We start from the raw sequence: 24,805 nt of genomic DNA, 5'->3' as shown, positions 1-24,805 counted from the left end.
GCTGCTGTTCTGAAAGGTTGGCACCAATGGCTACATTTTAAATTCTTAACTCCTTCAGTGTGTGAAATCAAAGCTGGCTGGACCTGGTGAAGGTCCATGAACAACCAGAACATCTAAGATACAAATCCTTGGAAAAAAGTATCAGTTAAATTGCTACCAATGATATAGGATTAAGGACTCTGATATGATCGACAAGTGCCATTTACCTGTGCTTCCTCTCCTTCAACTTTCATGACGAGATGGGAAGGGACCTTTTTGTTACATTCTCTATAAATATTTAAGAAGGTATTTAAGTGAACAAATTAGTGAATAAAAGTCAAAGTTGTTTTATTTTGCTTTTTAATTATTTTGATGATGAGAAGAGGCATTTTAAATCACAAATGCCACAAATCCAGTCAGCACATCAGCCTGTAAGCACCAAGCTGTGCAGATCTGAGTAAGAAATAGAAGAACTGGATTTCAATTTTATCCTCAGGACCAGACCCAGGACTTGGAGCAGATCAGTAGAGATTACCAGGAAATATGAAAGAATTCAAGAAGGTGGAGGGGTGGGGAATTTTATTTGAATTATAGAAGTCACTACACACATCAGGGTTGGAACTAGATATCTTTCAGGTCCCTTCCAACCCTAAACCTTCTTTGATTCTCTGATTATATATCAGTGTAATCTAATATTTCAATTAGATAACATTTTACCTTTAATAGTAAAAGACTGTAATGGAATTACTGATGTATTTTTATAGGGTCACCAAATTTGAAATAAAGACACATTGAAAAAGATCTAGTTTACTGGATGTCTATCTAAGAAATAGTCAATTTGTGAACACATTGCAGAAGGTATGGACAGTTCAGTCTGAAGATAGTTCAAAGTCAAAATAAAAGTGAAATAGGAAAAAAATAAGTAATTTGAAAAGCAAGAGGAAAGGTTAGGAGTAAATGAGCAGATAAACTAGGGAGTGTGCTCCAGAGATATATACATGCTCTCATTAAGTAGACAAGGATTAGAACATCTACTAGTCAGGTCAAAAAAAATGTTAAATTTAAGCAATGGCAAGGAAAATTTAAGTTAAGCATTAGGGAAGATTATACAGTACAGCAGCTTTTATCTTGGGGAGAGTAGTGAAATCATCACTGGAAGACAGAGCTAAATTAGACACCCTTATATTCTATCTGCTCAGAGATAATTTGCCTTCATGACAGTAACCTATTAAATTAAAAAGAGAATAATTATGACAAACAATGAATAAAAAAAGAAAAGAAAAAACCAAAACAAAATTAAAAAACAAAACAAAAAAAACAAACAGAAAATCCTCATCTAACTTTCAGAGTTAGATGAAACTTTCAGAGTTAGAGACATCATCACTCCTGGCAGACTGTTTAAATGTTGTGTTGAACCATTTATAGTTTCCAGTTTAAAAAAAAAAGCAAGTATTTCTAACATGAACAAGTCACAACAGTGATCCTTTGTATCTAAATTTCTTCATGGAAACTCTGTAAGATCTAATCTCTGTCTGGTGGGGTTTTATCTATACAAAAAACTTGCCATTGCTCCTCCGCTCCTCATCATTAAATTATTCTTTCTTCAGTTCCTCTTGGACCCTTTTCCATCCCCGAGCAGGTCAGTCCTGTGACTGCTTTTCGAATTAGTACAATGGGTGTAGAATTTCACCAGGACTAATAAGGAGAGCATCACACACATATTCAGAGAAATCACAGCCACAGTAATACATTGTGATTTTTGAGCATAAATGGGTAACAGGATTTTTTTCCTTTTTGATTCTTTGTAGTTATATTAGAAAACATGAAGATGTTAATGTTTGTGCAGGTCTAATGTAAAGCTGAACAAGCAGCTTTTGTGCCAGTGCATTCCCAGTTGTAGATGTTCCATCATATTGGACCTCTATATTCACCACCAGGTTCTACAGTGAACTGTAAGTGCAGCGTCAAGTTGAAATGTCCATGAGGGTTTAAATGCAACTGAAGGCTGCAATCAATGATGTTGGAGATCTTTTCCAACATTATGGAATCTACATTACGTACGTAATTAAGTACGTGTTACACAGAGAACCCACGTGCTGAGCAAAGGAACTGCTACAGGGCAAAGCAGAGGAATCGTCCCTTCAGCTCAGTACATCTGGTGCCAGACCCTTTGGGAGGTGTTCAGGTCTTCACCAGAACCACCACTTCAGGAGGAGCAGGACCACTCCTAATTCAGAGTCACAGTTCATAGAATCACAGAATGTCCTGAGCTGGAAGGGACTCACATGGCTCATCAAATTCCTCGCCCTGCACAGGACAGCCCCAAAAAACCCACCCAGTGCCTCAGCATTGTACAAACGCTTCTTGAGCTGTGGCCGTCTCAGGGCTGTGGCCACTGCCCTGGAGAGCCTGTTCAGTGCTCGACCACCCTCTGGGTGAAGAACCTTTTCTTGATATCCAACCTAAACCTCCCCGATGTAACCTCAGGCCATTCCCTCGGATCTTGTCACTGGTCACCACGGAGAACAATGTCTGTCTGATACGAGGAAGCTGCAGACTGCGATCGGGTCTCCCCGCAGTCTTCTCCAGGCTGAACAGACTAAGTGCCCTCAGCTGCTCCTAACACGGCTTCCCCTCAAGGCCCTTCACCACCCTCGTGGCCTCCTTTGGACAGGAGCTTTAGCTCTTGTACTGTGGTGCCCAAAACTGCACAAAGGACTGAAGCCGTGTGGTCAATTCACTTTTATTGTTAACTCCTGGCCATAGCCAGGCAGGCAGACCCCACTGCAAGGCTGAGCCTTCACCCCAGCCCCCCGGGGCAGCCCCTCACGGACCGATCCCGGCCTCCACGGATCTGGCCGCCATGTCCCACTCCATCCCAGCAGCCCCCGCGCTGCTGGGCCCCGTCATTCCCTTCGCTTCGCCCCGGGCCCCGCACGGCATCGCTCCCTGGGGCCGTTACTCGGCGCTGTTTAGGGCCTCAGCATAGCCCGCACCGCCCCCACCTGAGCGCGGCCCCGGGCCGGGCCGGGCCGGGCCGAGCACACGGACACCGGGACGCGGACACACACGTACACACACCCCCCGCCATACGGGCCTGGCTGAGGGTGGCGCGCGCCCCGATCAGCGCCGGTCAGGCCGCATGATCTGATTGGCCGGCGCGGCACCACGCGACCCGATTGGCCACCGGGGCGGGTGGGGGAGGCGGGACGTCGGCCCCACAACTGCCGGGTTCCCGCGTGCCCCGCGCCACTGCGGCTGCGCGCGCGCGGGGCCGTTACAGAGGCGGCGGCGGGTGGGCGAGCGAGCGGCGCGCGTCGGCCCCGGGCCCGTTCCCGCCCCGCCCCTCCCGCGGTCACGTGACGCGGGCCCCGAGCGCTCGCGGGCGGACCGGGCGCCCCGCGCGCGCCCCCCGCGCGCCGCCCGCCGCCGTTTCGGTTTCATTTCCGGCGGCCTCGGGCCCAGAGCGGCGGCGCCGAACGGAGCCCCCGGCGCTGCCCACCCCTCCCGCCCAGGGCGGCCACACCCCCGGGCTCGGCGTGAACCGAGCCCCCCCGCCCCGCACACACACACCGCTCCTCCCCCGCCTGCGCCGGCACAGAGAAAGGGAAGGGAGGCGGCGCCGGGCCTGGGTCTCCCGCACCGCGCACAACATGGAGGAGCTGGTGGTGGAGGTGCGGGGCTCCAACGGGGCCTTCTACAAGGTACCGGGTGCTCGCGGCCGGGCCGGGCCCTAGGGGAGGAAGCGGGGACGGCAACGGGAGGAGGAGGCGGTGGCGGCTCCTCCTCCCTGCGCTGAGGGAGAGCGGAGGCCCTGGGGCAGGAAGGAGGAGGGAGAACCAGGCAGGGGTGGAGGCCGCGGCGGGTCCCTCGCGGTGGCCGCGGAAGCGAGCCGGGGCCGCCGGGCTGAGGGGACTCGAGGCCTGATGAGAAGGGAGAGCGGGGAGGCCTCGGGCCTTCCCCTTTGTGGGAAGGGGCGCCTGGGGCCGCCTTGTCCCGGCGCTGAGCGAGGATCAGAGCTAGGATGGGGCATTAATTGCTAAATCCTCAGCTTTTGTCGCTACTTAAGGAAAGTCTCTCTCGCTCTCCGGGTTTCCAGGAGAGCTGCACTGCATGAGCACGGCCTGCAAGGCGGGGAGGAGGGTTAATGAGTTAATACACATTCCTGATGAAATGCTGTGGTGGATTCTTGCTCCTAATACCATAGCAGGGGAAGCTGCCTAGCGATATTAAAGTAAGCATTGCTTGGCCAAATATATTTGTGCTGAGTTGCTAAATACGTGTAGATATCAAATGTATTTCTTATTGAAATTACATAGTGGCATTGCATGTTGGTTTCCAAGCCCTTGTGCTTAACAAAGCCATCACTGAGTCTTGAACAGATGAGCACTGACTATGTTTTATTAATACCATGTAGTATTGTGTGGCTTTGCATGAGTTGGACTGTATTAATCTGCTTATTAATAGGCTATAATTCGTAGTTTTACAGAAAATAAAATTCGAATATGGTAGATTTTGGCCTACTGTCATGACCTATTATCAACATGCCAGGAGCAGCCATGGATGAGTTCCTGCAAGTTTAAATGGTTTAAATGTTCCTAGGACTTTAAAAATTGGGCCTAGTAATTGTGCGACATCCAATATTTATGTTAGCAATGAAGGACCGGGTAGAGTTTCACACTCACATGTTCCTGTGGTAAGCCAGGTAGATATCCAAATGATACAGTTCCAACATCTCTGAGTTTTTTAAGAAAAAGGACCTCTTAAAAGCTTATTTTTAAATTATGTATGCTAGTATCCTATTCTGAATTTTTATTTTTTTTTTTCAGAAAAAGTATGTGATAAAAATAAGTGGTAGATAAGCATCCTGTGAGCTCATAGTGCTGTAGTCAAAGTTCTAGATCTGTATATTGCTTCCTGGAATAAAATAATTAGCACTTTTTAAAATCAGTTTTACTTTTTTAAAGGAAGAGTATTTGGTCAGAAAGAAGCAGAAGGAGTAAATACATTGCACAGTAGAACTTTTGATGAGGCTTTTATCCAAGTAGTTACACAATGATGTGAAAGAGGTAATGGTGATAATGACTTTCTTTTAGTGACAAATATTATCAAATAAACCTGGGAGAATTGAAAGCTTCTGAAATTTTATTTTTTATGTTCAAGTTTGACACCACCATGGGGCCCTGTATCCCCTGTGTGTAGGTGAAAGCTTCATTTGAGCATATGTGCATGGAAGCTTATTCATGATTTAGTGTACCCAAGTTCTAACACAGACATTGTCCCAGCCAGTATGGTTATGTTTGTCCTTTAACTTTTAGAATTTTTGAGAGGATTTCTTTTTGTTTTGTCTTTACCACTATCCAAGAAGACTTGGTTAAATTGTCTAAAGGGAAAAATGGGCATATGGATTTATCTGTCTTCACCTGAATTACCTCTTTAGATGGAGCATCACACTTAAGATAAATGCACGTAATTTTTTTTAAAGAATAAAAAGTGGGAGTTGTTTTACACCCTCACGCAAAAATTTTCAGTATAAACCAGCAATTTTCCCGTAGTTTGAATTACTTGAATTCTAGCTAGAATATCACTCTATTATAAAGTAATATACTTAATATTTTTCTTTGGAGTTTTATGGCCCATCTTATAGATTGGCAGTTCAGTTGCAAAAAATGAATGTTGAGCCAACGTAACAAGAAGTGTGTGGTGATGTCAAGTGTGAATTTAATTGCAGTATAGTTTTAATCTTTCACTTTAAAAGTTTCTTCAAGCAGTCTCCTGAGAAGTGGTTTGCAGCAGTAATGTTTCAAGCAAACCAAAAGCAAAACAATTATTTTTTTCAATCTCATGATTTACTGATAACTGGTGAAGATTTCTTCTGCTTTGAATAATTCTGAATTAGTGAGTATATATAATTTTTTTTTTTAAAATACGCCTCTCTTGATACTAAGATATGGAAGGGGGAGGAGTATGAGGCTGCTATAGTCAGGATGGGACAAAGTGGCTCAAGCAGACACCTTATTGTGGCTTCAGTTTTTCATATCCTCCTTGTAGGTCTCTTGGAGGACCTGAGCATTTTTGAGTGTACCCAGCAGCATCTGGATCTTGACAGTACAAAACTGCCCACCTAAACCCTGCTAAGAGTAATTAACCAGTGTTTTCTGAGATATATCCAGAGGATTCATGTACCACACAAAACATAGGAGATGGCTTGAGGGTGCCTTCATACCCAGCTGTAAGAGTTGAATTAAAATTTCATCCTGGTCAGGTGCACTGGAATACTGGAGTGTGTTGATGTGACTGCTATAGTGCAGGCTAGTTCTTCCTGAATGGAATTAAAATACTGCTTAGTGAATACTTTGTACTTTCATGATTTTTTTTTCCTCCTTGCCTAAGATGAGTTATTCCATGGAAAACACAGTGCAGTAAATGGGCATGATTCAGGGATAATTGACAATATGCTACCTAGAGATGCTTAGTCATGACTTGCTATGTGGTTGGGCCCTGAATCCTTGGAAAGAAAATGTTAGATTTCCGTACATATTTTATGAAGACTGGTCCAACAAACTACCAGGACTGTGAATCTAAGGGGAGGAAACTGCCTTTTTGCAGCTCACAGCTCACAAGTAACTAAATCTTGAAGTTGTGCAGTATTAGGACATATCTTCTCATATGATTTCTTGTATAGGAGTAGTAAATTGCATTTTGAAGTTCTTGTCTCATTCACAGAGGACTAATAGACAGCCTTTGCTTAATCTCTTTGGGATTAGCTTTAGGTATTTCCCTCTGAAAGGGGACATGTTGGATGCCTTTCCAACATGGAATTGATTTTTCTTTTCCACTTAGGGAGTGATTCTCTCTTGTGTCTGCTAAAGATGGAAAGCATCCTGTTTATGAGGCAGTCAGTTTTGGAATGGTGTTTGTTGTTATATGTTGTCTGTAACCCAATCTTAGCCACTTCTTGCTCTGTAACCTTGTGGAAATCTTCCACTCTTTATCTCAGTAGTTTCAGTGCCTTGCTGTTGTTTGCTTGGTTTTATAGATAACTTCATTGAAGCTACAACTGATAAAATAATTCATCTTTCTTACTACTTTATCACTCAAGTCTCACTATTAGCAACTGTTCCTATGTCCCTCTGTATCCATTATTTTTCTTTCACTGTTCCATGCAGACACCTTCAGCCAATATCTCCAGTCTCTTTGTACATTCATGAACCTGTCTGCTCAGTCCTTCTGAGGATGACTGCCTGTACCCTTTTTTTTTCTTGTCTGGTGACCATCTCTGTGACTATTTTTCTTTCCCTATTCTGTTCCTTTATATGTCCAGCCTTTCTCAGACTTGATTATCCACCGAGTTCCCTTTTGACATTCTCCTTCCAACAGGTATGAAATGTTACAGAACTGTTACACTAACCGTAGATGCACGTTTGTTATCAACATAGTTTTTTTATGTTAAAAAGCATATTTTCCCTACTTTCCCTTCTTAAAGGTAATTATCCTCCTTTATTAAAATGGTTGACAGTGCTCACATTTGATGATGTGAGCAGATTTTAAAAAAATCAAAACTTCATGGCAGTTAAAGCCTTTATTTTTTTCCTTTGAAGTATCTGTCATTCCATTTAGTATAAAAATAAAAAATATGCTGGTGTTTCCAATAATTCTTATTTATTTTTTAACAAATAATTTGTAAAATTTAGACCATATATTCAGCATATAACCATTCTTAGAATGTGAATGCTTACATGTTTGAGAAATGCCATGCTGTAAACTTTTTTACTTAATTATATCTGAAGCATAGAGAGAATGAAATGGTTTGTGTGACTCAGAGTCAAATTTGTTGTAGAAAACTTACCACATTTTTTTTTCCACATTAGAAGAGAAGAATCAACCTTTGCCATTATGAAATGTGTTTCTGTTCACAGACAATTTTTTGTGTACTCTTCCTTGGTATTTCTGCTCTTAGCAATAGTGGTATCTCAGCTGCTTCAGTCTTTCACTGTCCTGTTACCTCATCTTGCTTCCATCCAGTTTCACTTTGTTTTTAAGTCATTTCGTCTCATGACCAAATTCATCAGAGCCACTCTTCTGTCCCTTAATGGGGGTGCATTTTAAACTTGCATATCTGCACCTTTATGTTTGAATTTCCATGCTTACTTACACTCTTTGTCTAAAAAAGGCTGATGAATGATTATTGTATTTCTTGTGATACTTTTTGTGAGATCACAGCCTCTACCTTTACTGACATCTGGAGCTGGCTTGTCCTGTGTTTGTGAATTTGGATTATAATAAAGTCTTCATTTCTCTTTATCGTTGTGTGAAATTTCACAAGTATTACAAAAACAAGTCTACCAAACATTTCAGATAAGTATTAATTTTGGTTTTCCAAAGGTGTTGCTGTTTAATTTTATATTTTTTTTTAAGGAAAACTTAGAAATGTTTCAGACCTTTTCTGTTTGTACTTGGAAGTGTACAATTTGAAATACATAGTGCTGGAAAATCCAAATACATTTTTGTACTACAGATCTGTTTAAATATTTATATTGGAGGAGAATTGACAAAAAGCTGTGGTTCAGACACTGGTAAACTGATGTGATAAGTACCTGGCATTTTTCTATGTCACAAGTAATGGAAAAACAAGGAAAACCCTGTTTCTTTGGATAGATAGAATTAGACAACCAGATATTAAGGACTATGTTAATAGTCATTAATATATTTTGCATGGTTGTTTTTAAGCATAAATGCACAGAGAGGTGTGCAGAAGTGTTTCATATATTGCATACTTGAAATTAGATATTTGGCAAGGTGTTGTTCACTTTATAATTAATTAAAAATTTATTCCAGTGATCTTCTGTAATTTTGCGAGACTACAAATTAAAAGACAAACCACAGTGTTATGACATCAATGTTTTTGGCCAGACATAAGTGAAAACCAGTATTTATCTGTTTCTGTAGTTGATTCTTCTGAACTTGATGTAAGCTAAAGAAATTGAGATTTGTAATTTTCCCTGGCAGTGTGTGTATTGATGCTGCCTGTGTTAGGTCAACAGTTGACTTGTGTTCCTGGTTTCCCTCCAGTTTCTGAGGTGTGACCAAAGCAATGTGGAAGAACTGTTTAAGGAGAGCTGAAACAGGACAGTTTAGTTCATTCCTCTTTCAGCCAGCTATCTCTCTCACGTTTTACTGTTTCCAGATAACACAATTGCTAAACTCTTTGAAGGTCCAGGCTAGTCTTCAGCTTAACTTAGATTTATTATTTGTTGCACATCCTGGTTTACTTATTAATGGTAGGTTTTAGCATTATTACCTTTAATGAGATATTGCTGTTGTCCCTAGGATTCTGCTCAAGGTGGGTTGGATGTTGGGGGCTCTATCTCATATCCAGAAAGAGATGGAAGATAGTCTTGCTCTTTGCTCCTGTGCTTTTGAATTTCTCTGCCATTTTATGTCATTTTTTTCAGAGTCCTGTTTAGGACACCTTTTGATGTTTTCATCACCTCAGAGGTGATGACTCTGCCTAAAGTATCTTTCATACAGGGAAATATGATTTTTTTTGACATTTTATAAATATGAGAAAATTAAGTATTAATAGATTTTTTTTCTCAGGACATGGGTTGTGTTACTCTTAACTGTTTTTTGAAGGGTATTAAGTGTTGGTGGTATCACTTCTGTTGAATTTGCTTTGTAAAATAATCTCTGCTTCTACATACTCAAGTATTACTGTTAATCCTTGTCCACTCTGTGGCACGAAGGAGCCATACTTAATATCTGGTAGTGACTATAGTGTTTTTCAGATATTAAAGGCTGTATTTCAGCTGTATCTGTAAGAGTAGTACTTCTAAGTTGCACATTACAGCTATTGGAAGAAATGTGGGTGAAGCCTTTGAAGGTGGTATGTGTAATGTTGTGAAATGAGCTGGGACTACCACTGTATTGTTCAAATGCATATGCAGTTGTGGAATCTTCTTACAGAATACACTGCAATACCAAACATAAGCTAAATGTTAGTATCCATAATGATCAACTGAGAGCTCTGTTGCCTCTATGTAAATACCATTTCTGTACTGCTATGAACATGATCTTGAGAAGTGGTCTTAAGTCTTCTTTATACCATGTCATTGAAAAACATCAGCTGTGCTTGTAATCTCCTTTGAAGAAATATGAAATTTTGAAATTCATAGTTATGCAAATTTGGAGGCTTTTTTAAGTCTCCTTGGCTTGCTGGCAATAATAAAGTCTTGTTCTTAAGAGTATTGAGAGGTGAGCAAGGTGTAAAACAATTCTTTGCTCTTGTTACTGTGGCTTTCCTTCAACTTCTATTCATAGTAACATGGGTTGTGTTTCAATTATCAACTCAGATGGTTTCTTCCTAGTACTGAATGACTGAGTGATGACATTCATGTGCATGTACCACTTAATTTTAGTATAGCCACTCTGTATTAGTAGTTGGGTGTTGCTCTTCTTTGATACTAAGATACTGCTGCAAGTCAGGAAATCTTTTGGAATACTTTGTAAAGCAAAAATAACAAAATACTTTTTTAAAAACCATTTAGGCTCTATATAAAAGAGACTCTTACCTTCTTTTGAGGGATAAGATCTCGTCTTGGAAACTTGGAAAGACAGGAATAATAAAATGGAGGATAATAAAATGTTCTGTACTTCATTAACTAATTTTTCTGTAGAAGTGGTAGTTGCTGCTAAATTATTTTCAATTTACTGAGAATCTTTTTATCTACTAAGGTGGATCTCCATTAGTAGAACAAACTTCTCTATTCTTTCTTGCTCATGAGCTTTTATCTACCTACCTTGCAATGATACTATGTGTGGACTAATATTAATGGAATACTCAGCACTTCAGCAACTTGTTTCAGAAGTTCATAGAGGTACTTTAAAAATTAAAGAAAAAAAAAAAATGCACAATCTTTTCATCCCTGGTTAACTTGTGACCTACATTGTTTCAGGCTGAGAAAAATATTTTCATTGGTACATCCCAGAATTCTTTGAGTACTGGTCTTTCATAGATGGGGAATGGGTGGGGGGGACGTTTGGGGCTTTAAGGTAAACATTGATCAAGTCTAAATCAGTCAGTTGAGTGCATAAGGCAGGAGGAGCCCTTGGTGCTGAATTCTAGTTCTGTCCTCTGCTTTCTGGTGTCATGGAGAGCACAACTGCTGTCCATCCCCCAGGAAAAAAGGGAAGGCAGGCCCCAGGGCATTTATGTAAAGTTTGTGTTCTACAGAATTAGTGTGATGAAGTAAATATGGGGAAGATTCTCCTGAAATTGATAGAGATGAGTTTTGCTAGTGCAATGTTCAAATGTAGTTCGGGGTAAAGACAGAGGTTTTATGGGTTTTGGTTTTGTTTGTTATCAACTACTGATGTTTAATTTCTATGCCTGTCTTTACATTAAATGTGACTATAAAATCAAACATTTTAAACTCTTGAACTATCTTGTCATTTCCTACTAACCTTTCCTGTTGCCTCTAAAAAGTAGAAATAATGTCTTCATAGCTGAGGCATTCTGTTTGTGTATCAGTGCAATGGCAGTCATGAACCCAAGGGGGTTATCAGCTTTCAGTATGTTTTATAGAAGACGGCTACAAAGTTAAAAAGGCTGACTGTAAAACATACTTTTTTTGTGAGATTCATCAATATTTGTGAAAAGGAGGTATTTTATAGGCTTAAATTATTTTTGAAAGTGTCTGTAAGCATACCATAATTTTACTTTGTTTCCTCCACAGGCATTTGTAAAGGATGTACATGAAGATTCAATAACAGTTTCATTTGAAAACAAGTAAGTGTATTGCTGGTGTTGTACCTGTAAATGACAGAGTATCTACCTTGCATTTGATTGACCTAAATATGGCTCTGTATAGAGTAGTGTATATTAGATACACTAAACTTACTGCTGGCATGTTTTAAGGTTACTTTTAGTATCTACTATTTTGTGACATTTCTATATAAATGCTTTTAATGCTTTATATACTTTCAAGTGCAAGACCATAGTGGCATGGGTTTGCTGGGAAGATAATCATGTTGTTACTGAATTTACATGATGACAACCAATGTTTAAGTCAACAGTTGTGCCATTACTGACTCTTTCTCATGTGAATGTCTTGCCTTAGTTTTAGAAGATTACATTATTACGAAATTTGTTCTACAGATAAGTGATGAATATGTATTTTCTGATCTAGAAACAAAATTTATCCAGTCTCCATTAAAGAATCTGAAAATTAAAACTGTATTCAGACTGGATCCTGATCAAATTTTCATAACCTGAAGTAGAACCAAAGAAAAAGAAGATAACAGGCTTGTTTTGAAGGAAGTGTCCAAATGTGTTTTGAAATGTTTTTTAATCTGTGTTTCTAATGTTAGGGCTAAAAACCATACCTATAAATAGAAGAACTTCTACTAGAAGATTCAAAAGACTGCAGGTGACATCAGGGTTTCATTTAAGATGCTTAATGGTCATTGAGATGTGTTCTTTCTTAATATATGCACAAAAGCTCCACGGAATTTGAAACTGTAAAATTAATGGATTAAGAATGTTTGATTTCTATTTACAAAGATGAAAATATTTAGACCATTCATTGAGTTTTTGTTTGTAGCTGGCAACCAGAGAGACAAATCCCATTCCATGATGTGAGGTTCCCACCACCTGCAGGCTATAATAAAGACATCAATGAAAGCGATGAAGTAGAGGTGTGTATGCTCCATTAATAGCTCTTGTCTTGAGAAGTGAGAGAACTTGCTGTGAAAAATGTCAGTCAAGCCACTGTAAGGTTTGCTTCCATGTTAGGTGATGTCACCTTTTTTGATTCCAAGTACTACGGAAAACATGAAGTCAGGCACGTCAGCAAACACATTACCAAACCCAGAGTCTGACAGTAGTAAACCATGCAAATTTCATGTACCACAAAAGGCCAGGTAAAATTCCATGTACCATAACCTCCATGCTGAATTACAAATATGCTGATTTACAAACATGATCAGTGTTGCATTGGTTACAGATCAGTCCTTTTTAGGACTGTGTTAATTCAGAAATAGGTGATGAACTGTAGTTTTTAAGCTGTAAGGTAGTAATATCTCTATTACCAAAGCTTCAAGCTGAATCAGATAATTTGCATTATATGTGTGTATACATAAAAACATAGGCATATATGTGTATATGTAAATACTTAAATGTATATACAAAGAGATTGACTTTAAGCAACATATTCCTAAAACCTTATTTTTATAATTATTAGGCACGCTATTTTTATTTATATTATCTATTTATATTATAAATATAAATATGTTTATTGTATATTTGTACTATAAATATGTTTGATATATAAAATATATTTTTTTAATATAAATATATAATATTAACTATTATATACACTTATTTTTATAATGAAAGAAAGAACTGAAGATTTGCATTTTTCTTGCATGCTCTGTAAGTTTTTAATTTGAAAGATAACAAAATGGCAAAACTTCTGTAATGTGGATGTGGCTGCTAGCATGCGTGTGCTAAAGAAGTGTAGATGTGTGACCTCCCTCTCACCCACTGGTAGGACCTCATCAGACTTACACACAATTAGAAATACTGTTGATTAAATATTAACAGATGTGAAAGTCTGAATTATCTCTCTTTTGACTGCATGCAAGACTGAAGCAGCCAGTAGATTCAGCACTGTATTATTTATTATTATTTATCTGTGCAGTCTTGCTGTTACATGCTTTATGTGCTGTGCTCAGAGACTTTATGTACTAAGGTGTTTTGCTGGATTTTGTTCCTATGGAGTTGCTGATCATGTTAGTGTCAGCTTTTGTGATGTCTTTTAAGAATATAATGTATGTATTTTGTTCAGGTTTATTCCAGGGCAAATGAAAAAGAACCCTGCTGTTGGTGGTTGGCTAAAGTGAGAATGATAAAGGGTGAGGTAGGAGTATGCATATATACATATATATATATTATATTTACTTACACTTTTTTCTTTTTTTTTCTGTTTATATATATTGATGTGCACTGTAGTTTGAACTAATCTCTCTTCATTTTTTAAGAGTTTCTTGATTAGGACAGTTTCAATTACCATTAACCTCAACCTAAGAAGTCATATTCGAGTTGTACAGTTAACAAAAATACCTTTTCCTTAATAGTGTAATGCTCACTCATGTCATAAAATATGTGGCTTGGATGATTTTATTATTTTTATATCAGTTCTACGTAATAGAATATGCAGCCTGTGATGCTACATACAACGAAATTGTCACAATTGAGCGTTTGAGATCTGTGAACCCCAATAAACCCGCAACAAAAGATACTTTTCATAAAATCAAACTGGCAGTTCCTGAAGATTTAAGGCAAATGTAAGTACAATCGTTTCTTTATAACTTGTTTCAGAATGTGGGTAACTTCTTAAGCCTGAGACAAGAGAAATAAAGATGCTTCTTACCACTTTAAATTAACTTTTTGAGCTATAAGAATTTAAAAAATATGAATATTGATGTGGTCATACTTCAGAAATAGGATGATTTTTGAATTGCAGTTTAGTCCTGGAGGAAGAAATACTTTCTTCGAAATTTTAAGGTTTGTGTGTGGTACAGATTAAGATTTTTATTCTTAGAGCTGTTTAGTGAGGTGCACAGGTTAATTTGAATCCATTCTTGGTCAACTTTTATTATTTGATGATGACACTGGGAATAGTTGAACAACAATGAAACCTCCCAGAGTATGATACAAAGCCAACTAGCTTTCTCCTATACCATGGACATGTTGTTCTCATATAGATATAGCTCTAAAAGTCAGATTAATACTGACTCCCCTTGTTTACCTTCAGGTCACTTTCTGCTTTCCTTGAGATGCGTATTATTGCCTCAGTGTGGAATGAGTTAAAAATTCAGATTAGACTAAAACTTCCAGAAGTTAGTGTTACAGCATACACAAGTTCACTTGGTGGTGAGTGGACACAAGAAACCTGTCGAAGCCAAGCACAGCATGAGATGAGCATAAGGTCATTAGAATGCTGCAGGGGTTACAATAAAATCACACATTTTAATGGTTCATAAAGTGAAATTTTGAACGTGCTGATTATAGTGATTATAGCTTTTTTATTTAGTTCTGTTTAACTTGTCATTTCACAGATGCACATACAGAAAATTTCTGAGCTATTTCTTAACCTACTCATGTGAAAACAAATGAAAGAAAAATGAGTAAAATAAATGATAACAGAATTAAATAACACCTGCTTTGAAAGAGAGAGCTTCGAAATCTTTATTTACATTCTTTGTAGTAAAGAATTACTCTTTTTGGCTGTTAACCATAAGTGCAGTGGTTACTATTTTTAACTTTGTTACATTTTTATTCCAAGGTGTGCCAAAGAATCTGCACATAAGGACTTCAAAAAGGCAGTTGGAGCTTTTTCTGTAACATATGATTCTGAAAACCACCAGCTTATTATTTTGGTAAGTACAAATGTTTTACTGTACCGTTGGCAGTGGTTTGTTTCAAGAGTCCTTGTGTAAAGCCCTGTTCTGTTTATTAATAATTCAGTCAGTCAACGATGTAACCACAAAGCGGGCGAACATGCTGATTGATATGCACTTTCGGAGTCTTCGCACCAAGTTATCCCTGATACTGAGAAACGAAGAAGCCAGCAAGCAGCTGGAGGTATGTTGGTTATTTTCCCTGAAGTAATTTGAATGAAACAAATGAAAAAAAGTCCCTCGTGTGTTTCTTAGCTGGTAGGACTTGCATTGAGGTGAAAGTAATGATGTACTGATAATAATCTAAGTGTTAATAAAGCAGATGGAAGTGTCATCCAACGAAAATGTTTACAATTATAGGGCCTATTCTTTCGAAGACTCATTTTTATCAGCAGGATTATATGGGGGATTAAATACAAATGTGTAGACACACATACACATGTATTTCTTTCTTATTTTGAAGTATAAATAGCTAGCTATCATGGCACAAATAATGCCACATATTTGGTAGCTTTAAAAATAGATGGGAGTGAATATGTCATTATACTGATAGGACTAGGACTGGATCTAGCAAAATAACACAGCGAAATTGAGATGGAAGGGGTGAAAACTGATGTTGGTAGAATGTATGAAGGAATAGATTTGTCTATAGATAAAATGTTAGGAAATAATCTTACAGCAGATACAGCTTCTGATACTCCTGTGACTGCTGAGTAGGTGTTGACTGGCAAGAAGCTTGAGTCATACTTGTCCATGGCTAAAAGAAAAGTAAAAGAGTAGGCTAGGAAATAAGGGGCTCTTTATACATCAGAATTAACATTTCTTCATGGCTTTTCTCCTATCTACAAATTAGAAAAAAGAGCAATATTTCTGAAAACTTTTTAGATTCACTGTCAAGAATCAGAGGTACCACTTAAACTACTGTAACTTAGTTTGACACGGTGTATACCAGCAGTGTTTCTGGACAGAGAGCTTTCATTCCCCCTTCCCAGGAGTTACATCTCTTTGAAGTGGGATGTCAGATTCAGGCCTTGTATGGTATACTCTAGTGGGCATAGACACTGTTAAAATAAGTTCTCACTTCTATTCTCTCTTTAGTATCTTGATTTCTGTGTTTCAAAGCTGAAATCCAAGTTTGTTTGGGTTTAGATTTTTCTCAAGATGAAGGACGGACCAGTTTTCCATCATTGGTGTTCCTTGCTGAGCACTCCACTATAGCTCTTCAGTAATCATTCTTCTTTATCCTCCAGAACTGACAGTTGTGTGGGCAGTTTACCTCTTGAAGTGCAAAGTATTATTTTGGAGGTGGGAAGAACAACAGCCTCTTTAGAGCTAATTCCCTTTACATGCCCCCACAAATGCATGCACCAACAGCTTTTTCATTGATTCCTTTCCCAAACTAATCTTGTGTTCTTCTTGTCGTTGTAACACTGAATCTTTTTGCTGCTGTGAAATCTCAAACTTTATTTGATTCTCGCTAGAAAACCATTGTTGAACTTGAGTTTCTACTTAAGCAGTACTTAAATAAAGGTTGTGAGATAAATATATACAGTTAAAATTTGTGTGACAAAAGTTGGCTGGTATTTTTCATTTTGACATTTGTGTTTCTTGTAGTTAGAATAAATATAAAATCAGTTTCATGCAAAGTTGAAAGGGAGAGCTTCAGATAATAAAAATCATACTCATGATTACTGTTGAGACACTGACATACCAACAGACTGCATGTGTCCATCTGCAGAAAAAATATTTAGTGAACGTTTCAGGCTTTACTGCATTGTTAATAGCAGCTCATTATTTTCATCAAATAAACCTTTATGTGTGTCTTGTAGTCACTGAACTGCTAAAGTCTGCCACTTCTTTTCTTCTAGCAGTTATACCTATTTTGTTTTCTGAGTCATTATCACTAGACCAGCTTCTTTTGTTCAATGGTGGTTTTTTACTTCCTGTTTGTTGTACCTGTTTTGCATATTATCTTCTTGACTTGCATGGCTTCTCAAACATGGTTTTTAGAGTATCAAGTAAAATAACCAGTTATTTTTTATTTATTAATTCTTTCCCAGTGGGTGTGACTTAGCTGTTCTGGGTGTCTTTCACATGCTAAAAAGCCTGAATTTACAAGTGTTTTGCATTCTGGTTTGTATTTTACTGTATCCAAGTAGACTTCAGTTATGGCTGATGTGAAGGTATTAATACATTACTTGCATGGATGTTTTTTCTTTTTAATGTATTGGAGGGAAGTAGAATACAGAATTTCTGATGTTTAAATAGAACACACTTTGTAATAATTTGTAGAAAAGCTAATGATGTTTTGGTGCAGGCAGTAAAACTGGTTTGACTGTCAGAACCAAAGTCGTCAGTGATGATGTAGCTTCATCTTTTCCACATGTCTTAGATAGTTAACAACTGTTCATTGTCTTGGTCATTCTGTTCTCCCCTCTTACTTGGCTGTCTATAAAAGATGTTAACTGGTTAATCAGTATTTGGATTATCTGTTGAAATGTAGAAATGTGAGCAATCAAAAATAACTTCTGCTTTCCAAGTTGTCTGTAGTGTAGCTGCTGGAGTGCTTGACAGCGCTCTCAGTGTATATGAAGTTTTTCGTAACACTTGGATACTTACACCACTATCTACTGTAAACAGTTCTTTGAAATGGTGATTTTGCACAGGATATTTTCCAACAGCTTTAAGCAGGAACAGGTCAGAAAGCAGTACCAGTTAAGCTGGAGCAGTATAGGGCTTGTTGTGAGCAATTCCTTGATGTTTTCTCAACATCAGTAGGGTCTCATTTTGGTAACATTAAACTGCTAATTTGAAGTGTGCTTATGTATGTCTTGACAGTAGTAACAGCTTTGATTGCAATGCAGAAACATGGACAGGATTATATACCTTGGCTATTATCTTGTTTCTTCCTTGCAAAACACTTTTTCCTTCATAGATTATCACAGCTGGAAATTTTCTTTCTTCCCACAATGCATTAAAGTACTGTTCCTTTCCTCTGTTCTCTTATGCTAACATTTGTGAGTGCTCAGTATGACCCTTCTGTCTCAGTAAATGTACGATTCCTGGATAAAATTGAATATATTTGTTCTCTGAATTCGAACAGGTTTTGTATTGTCATGCATAGGCACAGATTCTTCATTTTTCTAAAGTGCAGCAGATACCACAGTTGCTCTATTTTATATGTAATTTTGTGTCAGTGGTTGAGTTATTACAATTTCACTCACCTGTTGAAATTGGTGCAGTCTTTTTTATCAGAGATCATAAGACTTGCTTTAATAATCACCACAGTTACTATTTTACTACCTTACGAGTGCTGTCTTACCAAATAACACCTGATAGCTGTAGCTATTAAAGCGTAATTCAAAATAGAGGTGTTAACACAGCTAGAGTCCAGTCTTATGTTAATATTTAAAAGACTTCTGAAGGAAACTCCTTGGTGTTTTTTGAAGCTAAAATAAGTGCAGTTAAGGGGCTGATTAAATAAAAAATAGGCTAAGCACCTGATTGAGAAATAGGCTTGAAATTTTAGTTGATTTCTCTCTCCAGTGTACTGGAGAGACAATCAAAGTGAGCTGACGTTAGATTTTTCTTCAGAGTTCTAGGCAACTTGCATCCCGGTTCCATGAACAGTTTGTAGTACGTGAAGACCTAATGGGTTTGGCCATTGGCACTCATGGTGCTAATATTCAGCAAGCCAGAAAAGTCCCTGGAGTGACTGCCATTGATCTTGATGAAGATACTTGTACATTCCATATTTATGGAGAGGTGAGTTCCCTTCTTTATCGTTTCAGAAGATATCTGAAAGAAATAAGCAAACAAAAACCTTGGGCAAATGAATCTTGTTTCTTACACATCTTTCTATTATTAGGATCAAGATGCGGTGAAAAAGGCAAGAAGTTACCTTGAATTTGCTGAAGATGTCATACAAGTTCCAAGGAATTTAGTAGGTATGTCAGTTCTGGAGGCTACCTCTGTGGTAGTAAGGAAGAGTGCCTTTTGAGAATTGCACTGAACTGGAAGCAAAGTGCTGATGTTGAAGTACACGGCAGAATAATTTCTGGATTGAGACAGAGAATTACTTCCCTCAAACATATCCAGAGATTAGTTCAGCTATACAGGAGATGAATCTGCAGTCTCATGTTTTCCTAGTATATTTTGAATAATTTCTTAGACTTACATTTGTCTTTTTTCCCGGTCCTTTTACAGTATGTTTAGAAGCAGCACTGTGGGATGAACTAGGAGTTAGGTATTAGTGATGAAGGAAATCTAAACTACTTCCATTGCCAAGCACTAAAGTCCTTAAGAACACATTCAGCCCTTGTATATGTGAAGAAATCTTTTAATGAGCTTTTGATGCTACAAAGCAAAATAAAAATATGTGATTTCATTCAGGAGATAAGAGAGCAGAGAAAATGCTTTATGGTATAACATAGCCCTAAAAGCAAATGCTTTAATAGGTTGTCAGGGAGTATATGAAAGCTGTGTGAAATTCTGCAGTGGGACAAGTACTAAAAAATGTGCCAGCTCAGCTCTGGAACTGATTAAAAGCAGTAGTTTTCCCTTCCCTATTCCCTCCTGGTTTTACTGGTGATAAGTGAAAATTATAAGCTACCATCATTATTTTAATTTGAGGTCATAAAGTCTGTTTCTCTTTAAAACTTGGCAATTATATATTTGTTGTTAGGTTTTTATTTCTGCTCTTAATTCTTGACCTGGATCCTTTAGAATATAACTTTGGCTGAACCCTAAAGTAATTTCCTTTAAAAATGCAGAAGGCTTTTTTAGATATATATATAGACGTAGATACAGATATATAGATATACTGATTTTTTTAAGCTAAATAAAATTCAAACAACTGCCTTTTTCTATTTAAATATATTTTTAAAAATTCAAACTGAACAAAAAATCCAAACAAAGAAAAAATCTACCCAAAAGGTTACTTATTTTTTAAAGACTGTATGGACATTTTTATTTGAAAACATTTGTGTGTTGCCAAATCCTTAAAAATACTTTGATTGGAGTAGCTGATGTAAGTTGTGGAGGTTGTGGGGCTTTTGTTTGATTTACTTTCTTAAATCACTACCAAGGCTTTTTTTACATTTATTAGTAGGGTAGTGTTCCATTTGCCAGTAATATATAAAGAAATAAAGTACTCAGATAAAGTATTTAGTAGTCATTTTTGACACTCAGCTTTTGTCATTGAGGAGGAACTTATTGGCCGTATTTTGTCATTTTGTTTTCTGTAAATGTCATGTCAGAAAGCTTGAAATACAGAAATGAAAATTTATTTAGCTTTAAATGATAGGAGCAATAGGAGTCTGTTGTGACAAGAAGAGACATTTAATTTCTTCTTCATGGATAATTGTATCAGACAAACAGTAGCTGTTATGCACTTGGGGTTTTTTACCTATGTTTTAGTGATGTGCCAATGAAAAAAGATCATGTTTTAAGTTTTCCAGCAGTTTGTTAAATAAAAATACTTTTTCTTGTTACATGCTGAAAACATCTGTGACATCACTCTTTTAAAATTCCCATGAAAGCTGTGATTCAAGGATGTGGCCCTCCCTCATCATGTCACAAGCAGCTTAGTTTTTCTGCCAGTTTGCAGACAGCACACTGTTTTGCTGAGATTGGAGAGAACTAAATTTTTGTTTTCCTTGTCTCACACTGGAATGTCTGCTTCAGAAGATACATGTCTGCATTACTGGTGTTGGAGTATAATTTATTTCCATTTTTAGCTTAGACTTTTTAGTGAATTATAAACTACTGGCAAAAATGTCTAAAAATCTCTGTTTCAGAGAATTTTAACATCTGCCTCAAACAGTAACTTTGGTAGTATTCGATCAACTAAAATTTTGTAAATGAACTAAGTTTTGTAAGTTTTTTGTAAGTTTTGTAACTACTTCTTTACACAAGACGTAGTTACAGCAAATGTTAAGGCACTGTAAAAGGATTTTTGTTTGTTTTAATTTGATATATTAAATGCAAACAGAAATATATATAATTCACTGAAGTTATTTTAAACCTACCAAAGCAAAGCCAAATAGGCATTCAAGGTACTGAGTATTTCCGTGATCAATGTGTTCTATTAAGTTATGTCCACAAGCTTATGCAGACATTTTAGTTTGTGGCTTGTTTGCTAAATCTTTGTAGTAGAGGATTTAAGGCATTTTGGACAAGTTCTTCATTGGTACTTAATACTTAAATAGTCTTGTCTAATTAGAGTACAGCAATACTCTCAGGTTTGGGAGAAAACCGTAAAGGTGGAATGTTCTGTATGTTCTTTCTGTAGGAAAAGTAATAGGAAAAAACGGAAAACTGATTCAGGAGATAGTGGACAAATCTGGCGTTGTAAGAGTGAGAATTGAGGCTGAAAATGATAAAAATATTCCACAAGAAGAGGTATGTTTTCAGTTAATATAATTTTTCTTTTTGTTAATTGGTTATATTCTACCCAATAATAAAATTCATTCTTCCTTCTATCTTTGTGTAGTGGTAAGATAAAACGTTGATTAATACGTGTTTTCTGATGGATTCTGTCTTTCCCTATTAATGCTGAGGGGCATTTTTATGAAATTTGGCTTCTCTGTGTTAGAAAAATGCTTTGTGAAATTTATTGGTGGTGCACCTTCTTTAGAGATTTTGTGTTGTTCCTGTTGGAAGCAATGACATATCCCAGCATGTGCTAGGCTATAAATACATATATATGAAACTTGCTGGGTTCATTCGTTGATCTGCTTTGAGTTTGATTTCTTAGGTTTTTACCTGGTTTAATTTTTCATTAGCAATTTCTTCTTTTGAAATTAAAAACTTGAGCTTTATGTTAAATCTCTGTTTCTAAAAAAATTTACCTAGGTTCACAAGAGCCTGTAAATTGTAACCTAAAGAAAAAACAAGCATGAACATTGTGAAATTCCAAGTTTGCACAGGAAAGCTGCCAGCCTTGTAAAGGGCCTAAATGAAGTCTCAAACACTGTAATTTGAGGCACTTCTGTGTGGGGCTGCATTGAGGGGCAAGGTTGCAGTATGCAAAAAAACTTTCAGCATGAAGGTTTTACCATTTCAATGCAAAAAGACTCCCTGCAGTTTTCAGATTTGAAATGTGCTTAAAGAAAACTGAACAGCTATTCATTTACCTCAAAATCCAAGTATGTACCAGCTAAGAACCTTTGCTGCTTTGGATAAGCTATAAAATAGGGTTTCTGGAACCTTTATGTTCTTGATTGAGTAGTTATTTTCTCTGCTCTTCCATCACTCTAAGACTTACTGAAAATCCACAATCCCATTTCCGTCTTTCTGTGCAGAATGGTTAAGCAATTAACTAAGGACTTTTTACTATTTTACTAGTTTTACATCTGTCTGAAAAGGTAAATGGTTGATATTTAGACCTAAAGGTTTCACTGGTCTGTCGTATTTAATTTCTAAAGATAAATACCTGCTACATAAAATTATTTTAATAAGCAAGAGGATGCTGCTATTGCTGCAGGCTAGAGAATCACAGAAGAGTAAAAGAGCTAGTACTCATGGAGGCAGGAAGTATGTCTGGCTTTTTTTTAATTCTGATTTGAAAAAACTGATTTGCTTACATTTTTCTGTCCAAAATGCAGCTTTTAAGGATTATCTTGAAAGGTCTTTTTTACCTGTCAAGCTCTGCATTCATACTTCAGTTTTACCTGTTAATGATATTTCTAATGCTGGCATTGCTTGCACTGCTTTATGTGGTATTTGTGTCATGCCAGGTGCAATACAGAAACCTGAGATCAGATTTTAACAGGTAAGAGTTGGTACTTGTAAATTGAATGCAGCTTTATTTCAACTATGAAATCCAAATAATCTTCCCATGCGTGACTTTGGATATTGCACCCCTTCTTCTTGTTGCAGAGCAGTAGTTCCATTAAATTTTTATACAGCATTTGGTTCTTTTTATGTGACTGAGATGTTAGAGTACTGCCCATTAGTTTTAAGTGCAGTTTTATACATCCCATAATTTTATAACAGGCTATCTTCAGGCTTTTCATATTTTAAAATGAGATAGCTACTGTTTGTTACAGTAATATATATTACTTTTATCTCTAAATTTATTTTGCACTTAAGGTCTGCTCAATATTCCCCACTGCAGCCAAGTTGATCATAGGTACTTCTGCTTTGAAGACAAAACTAAGGTTCATTAAATAAGCACTTTGCTGCTTTTGTATGGCTGAAATTGCTTGATGTGGTTACCAGCTCATATTCTTAATAGGTGGCATTGTTTTACCTTGAATCCACTGCCAAAAGCAACAACAAGCCGTTTCCTTAAATGCCCTTTTAAATCATTTGTCTTGTCATCATTTAATAATTGATACTGTGAGCTAGTTAAAGCCAGTTTAGTAGAAATTTCACTGCTCTTTATCAGGCTGTATAAAATATTTATGAAACTTAAAATACCTCAGATAATAAAACATTTCAGTCAACAATGCCTATGGCTAAAGAATTTCCAATGCTCATGGAAGTCAGTTAAAATGTTGAGATTCCTTAGGACTAGAGGAATGTGTGTACATTATTTTTCCTGGTTACTTCATATTGATGTGTAATTTCTAATGTAAGTTTTTTTCTGTAAAAGAAAGGGGGGGAGGGAAGAAAACCAAACACAACTTTAAAAGTGGAGACAAATTATGGACTGGGCAAGCTTGCCATAGTATGCTTTTAATTTTTATGACATTTGTGTCTCAAATAATTTCACTTCTGCAGCAAAACGTTCCTTTGGAATGCAGTTCTGTAGAGGGTGTGTGTACAGTGAAAATTAAAGGCTTCTTTAGAGGTAATGATGAGATAGAAAAGCAATATTTGAGATAATCAGTAGGTGTGCCAGGCTCTGATCTGCAGCAGCATGGACTTCAGCAGCTGAGTGTTGGAGATGCTCAGGTTAACATCTGCAGTCCTCAGTAAAGCTTCTTCTGCCCAGGTGATACTGCAGCTGCTGGAGTAGTCAAGTTCACTCCTTGGGCCTGTGTGGACTGCACTCACTCCTCTGAAATATTGCATGGACCTGTCTTAATGTCAGATGTTTTGGTGTGGAGATTGTCATTGTATTGCTAAAGTTTACTTTGTTTTCCACACTCAGTGAGGCCCTTCTAGATAGATTTTTTTTTTTCACCTTCTTTTGCTGCCTAAGTTAATCTTTAGGTGTTTCGTCTCCCAGTGTCATAATTTCAGACTTTAGAATTTCCAGATTTATATTGTCCACATATTTATTGAATCACTTAATGGGCTTGAAGGTAGAAGAACTGTAAGTTAGAAATCATCACCTGAAGTACTAACTCCTTCTTGTATATTTTTGGCACTTTTTTACAACTGTAGATCTTCAGGAAGGATAAGATTTTGTTTT

The 24,805-nt window shown here is 37.5% G+C and overlaps 1 protein-coding gene across 5 annotated transcripts in view; it reads left to right on the top strand.

The window, feature by feature from the left end:
- Window positions 1-3,431: 3,431 nt before the first annotated feature.
- FMR1 (fragile X messenger ribonucleoprotein 1) overlaps window positions 3,432-24,805 on the top strand; it is a 30,858-nt gene continuing 9,484 nt past the window's right edge. The window contains exons 1-11 of one of the 5 annotated variants that reach the window (XM_014256494.2): window positions 3,432-3,683; window positions 7,304-7,359; window positions 11,715-11,767; window positions 12,582-12,675; window positions 13,827-13,898; window positions 14,177-14,325; window positions 15,327-15,420; window positions 15,509-15,625; window positions 19,036-19,206; window positions 19,310-19,388; window positions 21,734-21,843. In XM_014256494.2, the coding sequence (XP_014111969.1) occupies window positions 13,884-13,898; window positions 14,177-14,325; window positions 15,327-15,420; window positions 15,509-15,625; window positions 19,036-19,206; window positions 19,310-19,388; window positions 21,734-21,843 (735 nt within the window). In that variant the 5' untranslated portion in view covers window positions 3,432-3,683; window positions 7,304-7,359; window positions 11,715-11,767; window positions 12,582-12,675; window positions 13,827-13,883. The remainder of the gene's footprint in view (window positions 3,684-7,303; window positions 7,360-11,714; window positions 11,768-12,581; window positions 12,676-13,826; window positions 13,899-14,176; window positions 14,326-15,326; window positions 15,421-15,508; window positions 15,626-19,035; window positions 19,207-19,309; window positions 19,389-21,733; window positions 21,844-24,805) is intronic. The other 4 variants (XM_014256493.2, XM_005527474.3, XM_088062616.1 and 1 more) reach the window with 4 other exon arrangements.

The sequence above is a fragment of the Pseudopodoces humilis genome, chromosome 15 (assembly GCF_049639895.1).
Source record: "Pseudopodoces humilis isolate 2021_Gansu_Grassland_sample_001 chromosome 15, ASM4963989v1, whole genome shotgun sequence".
NCBI lineage: Eukaryota > Metazoa > Chordata > Aves > Passeriformes > Paridae > Pseudopodoces > Pseudopodoces humilis.
Note: the sequence above shows the minus strand (reverse complement) of the source record. Positions and strands in the feature narration are given on the sequence as shown.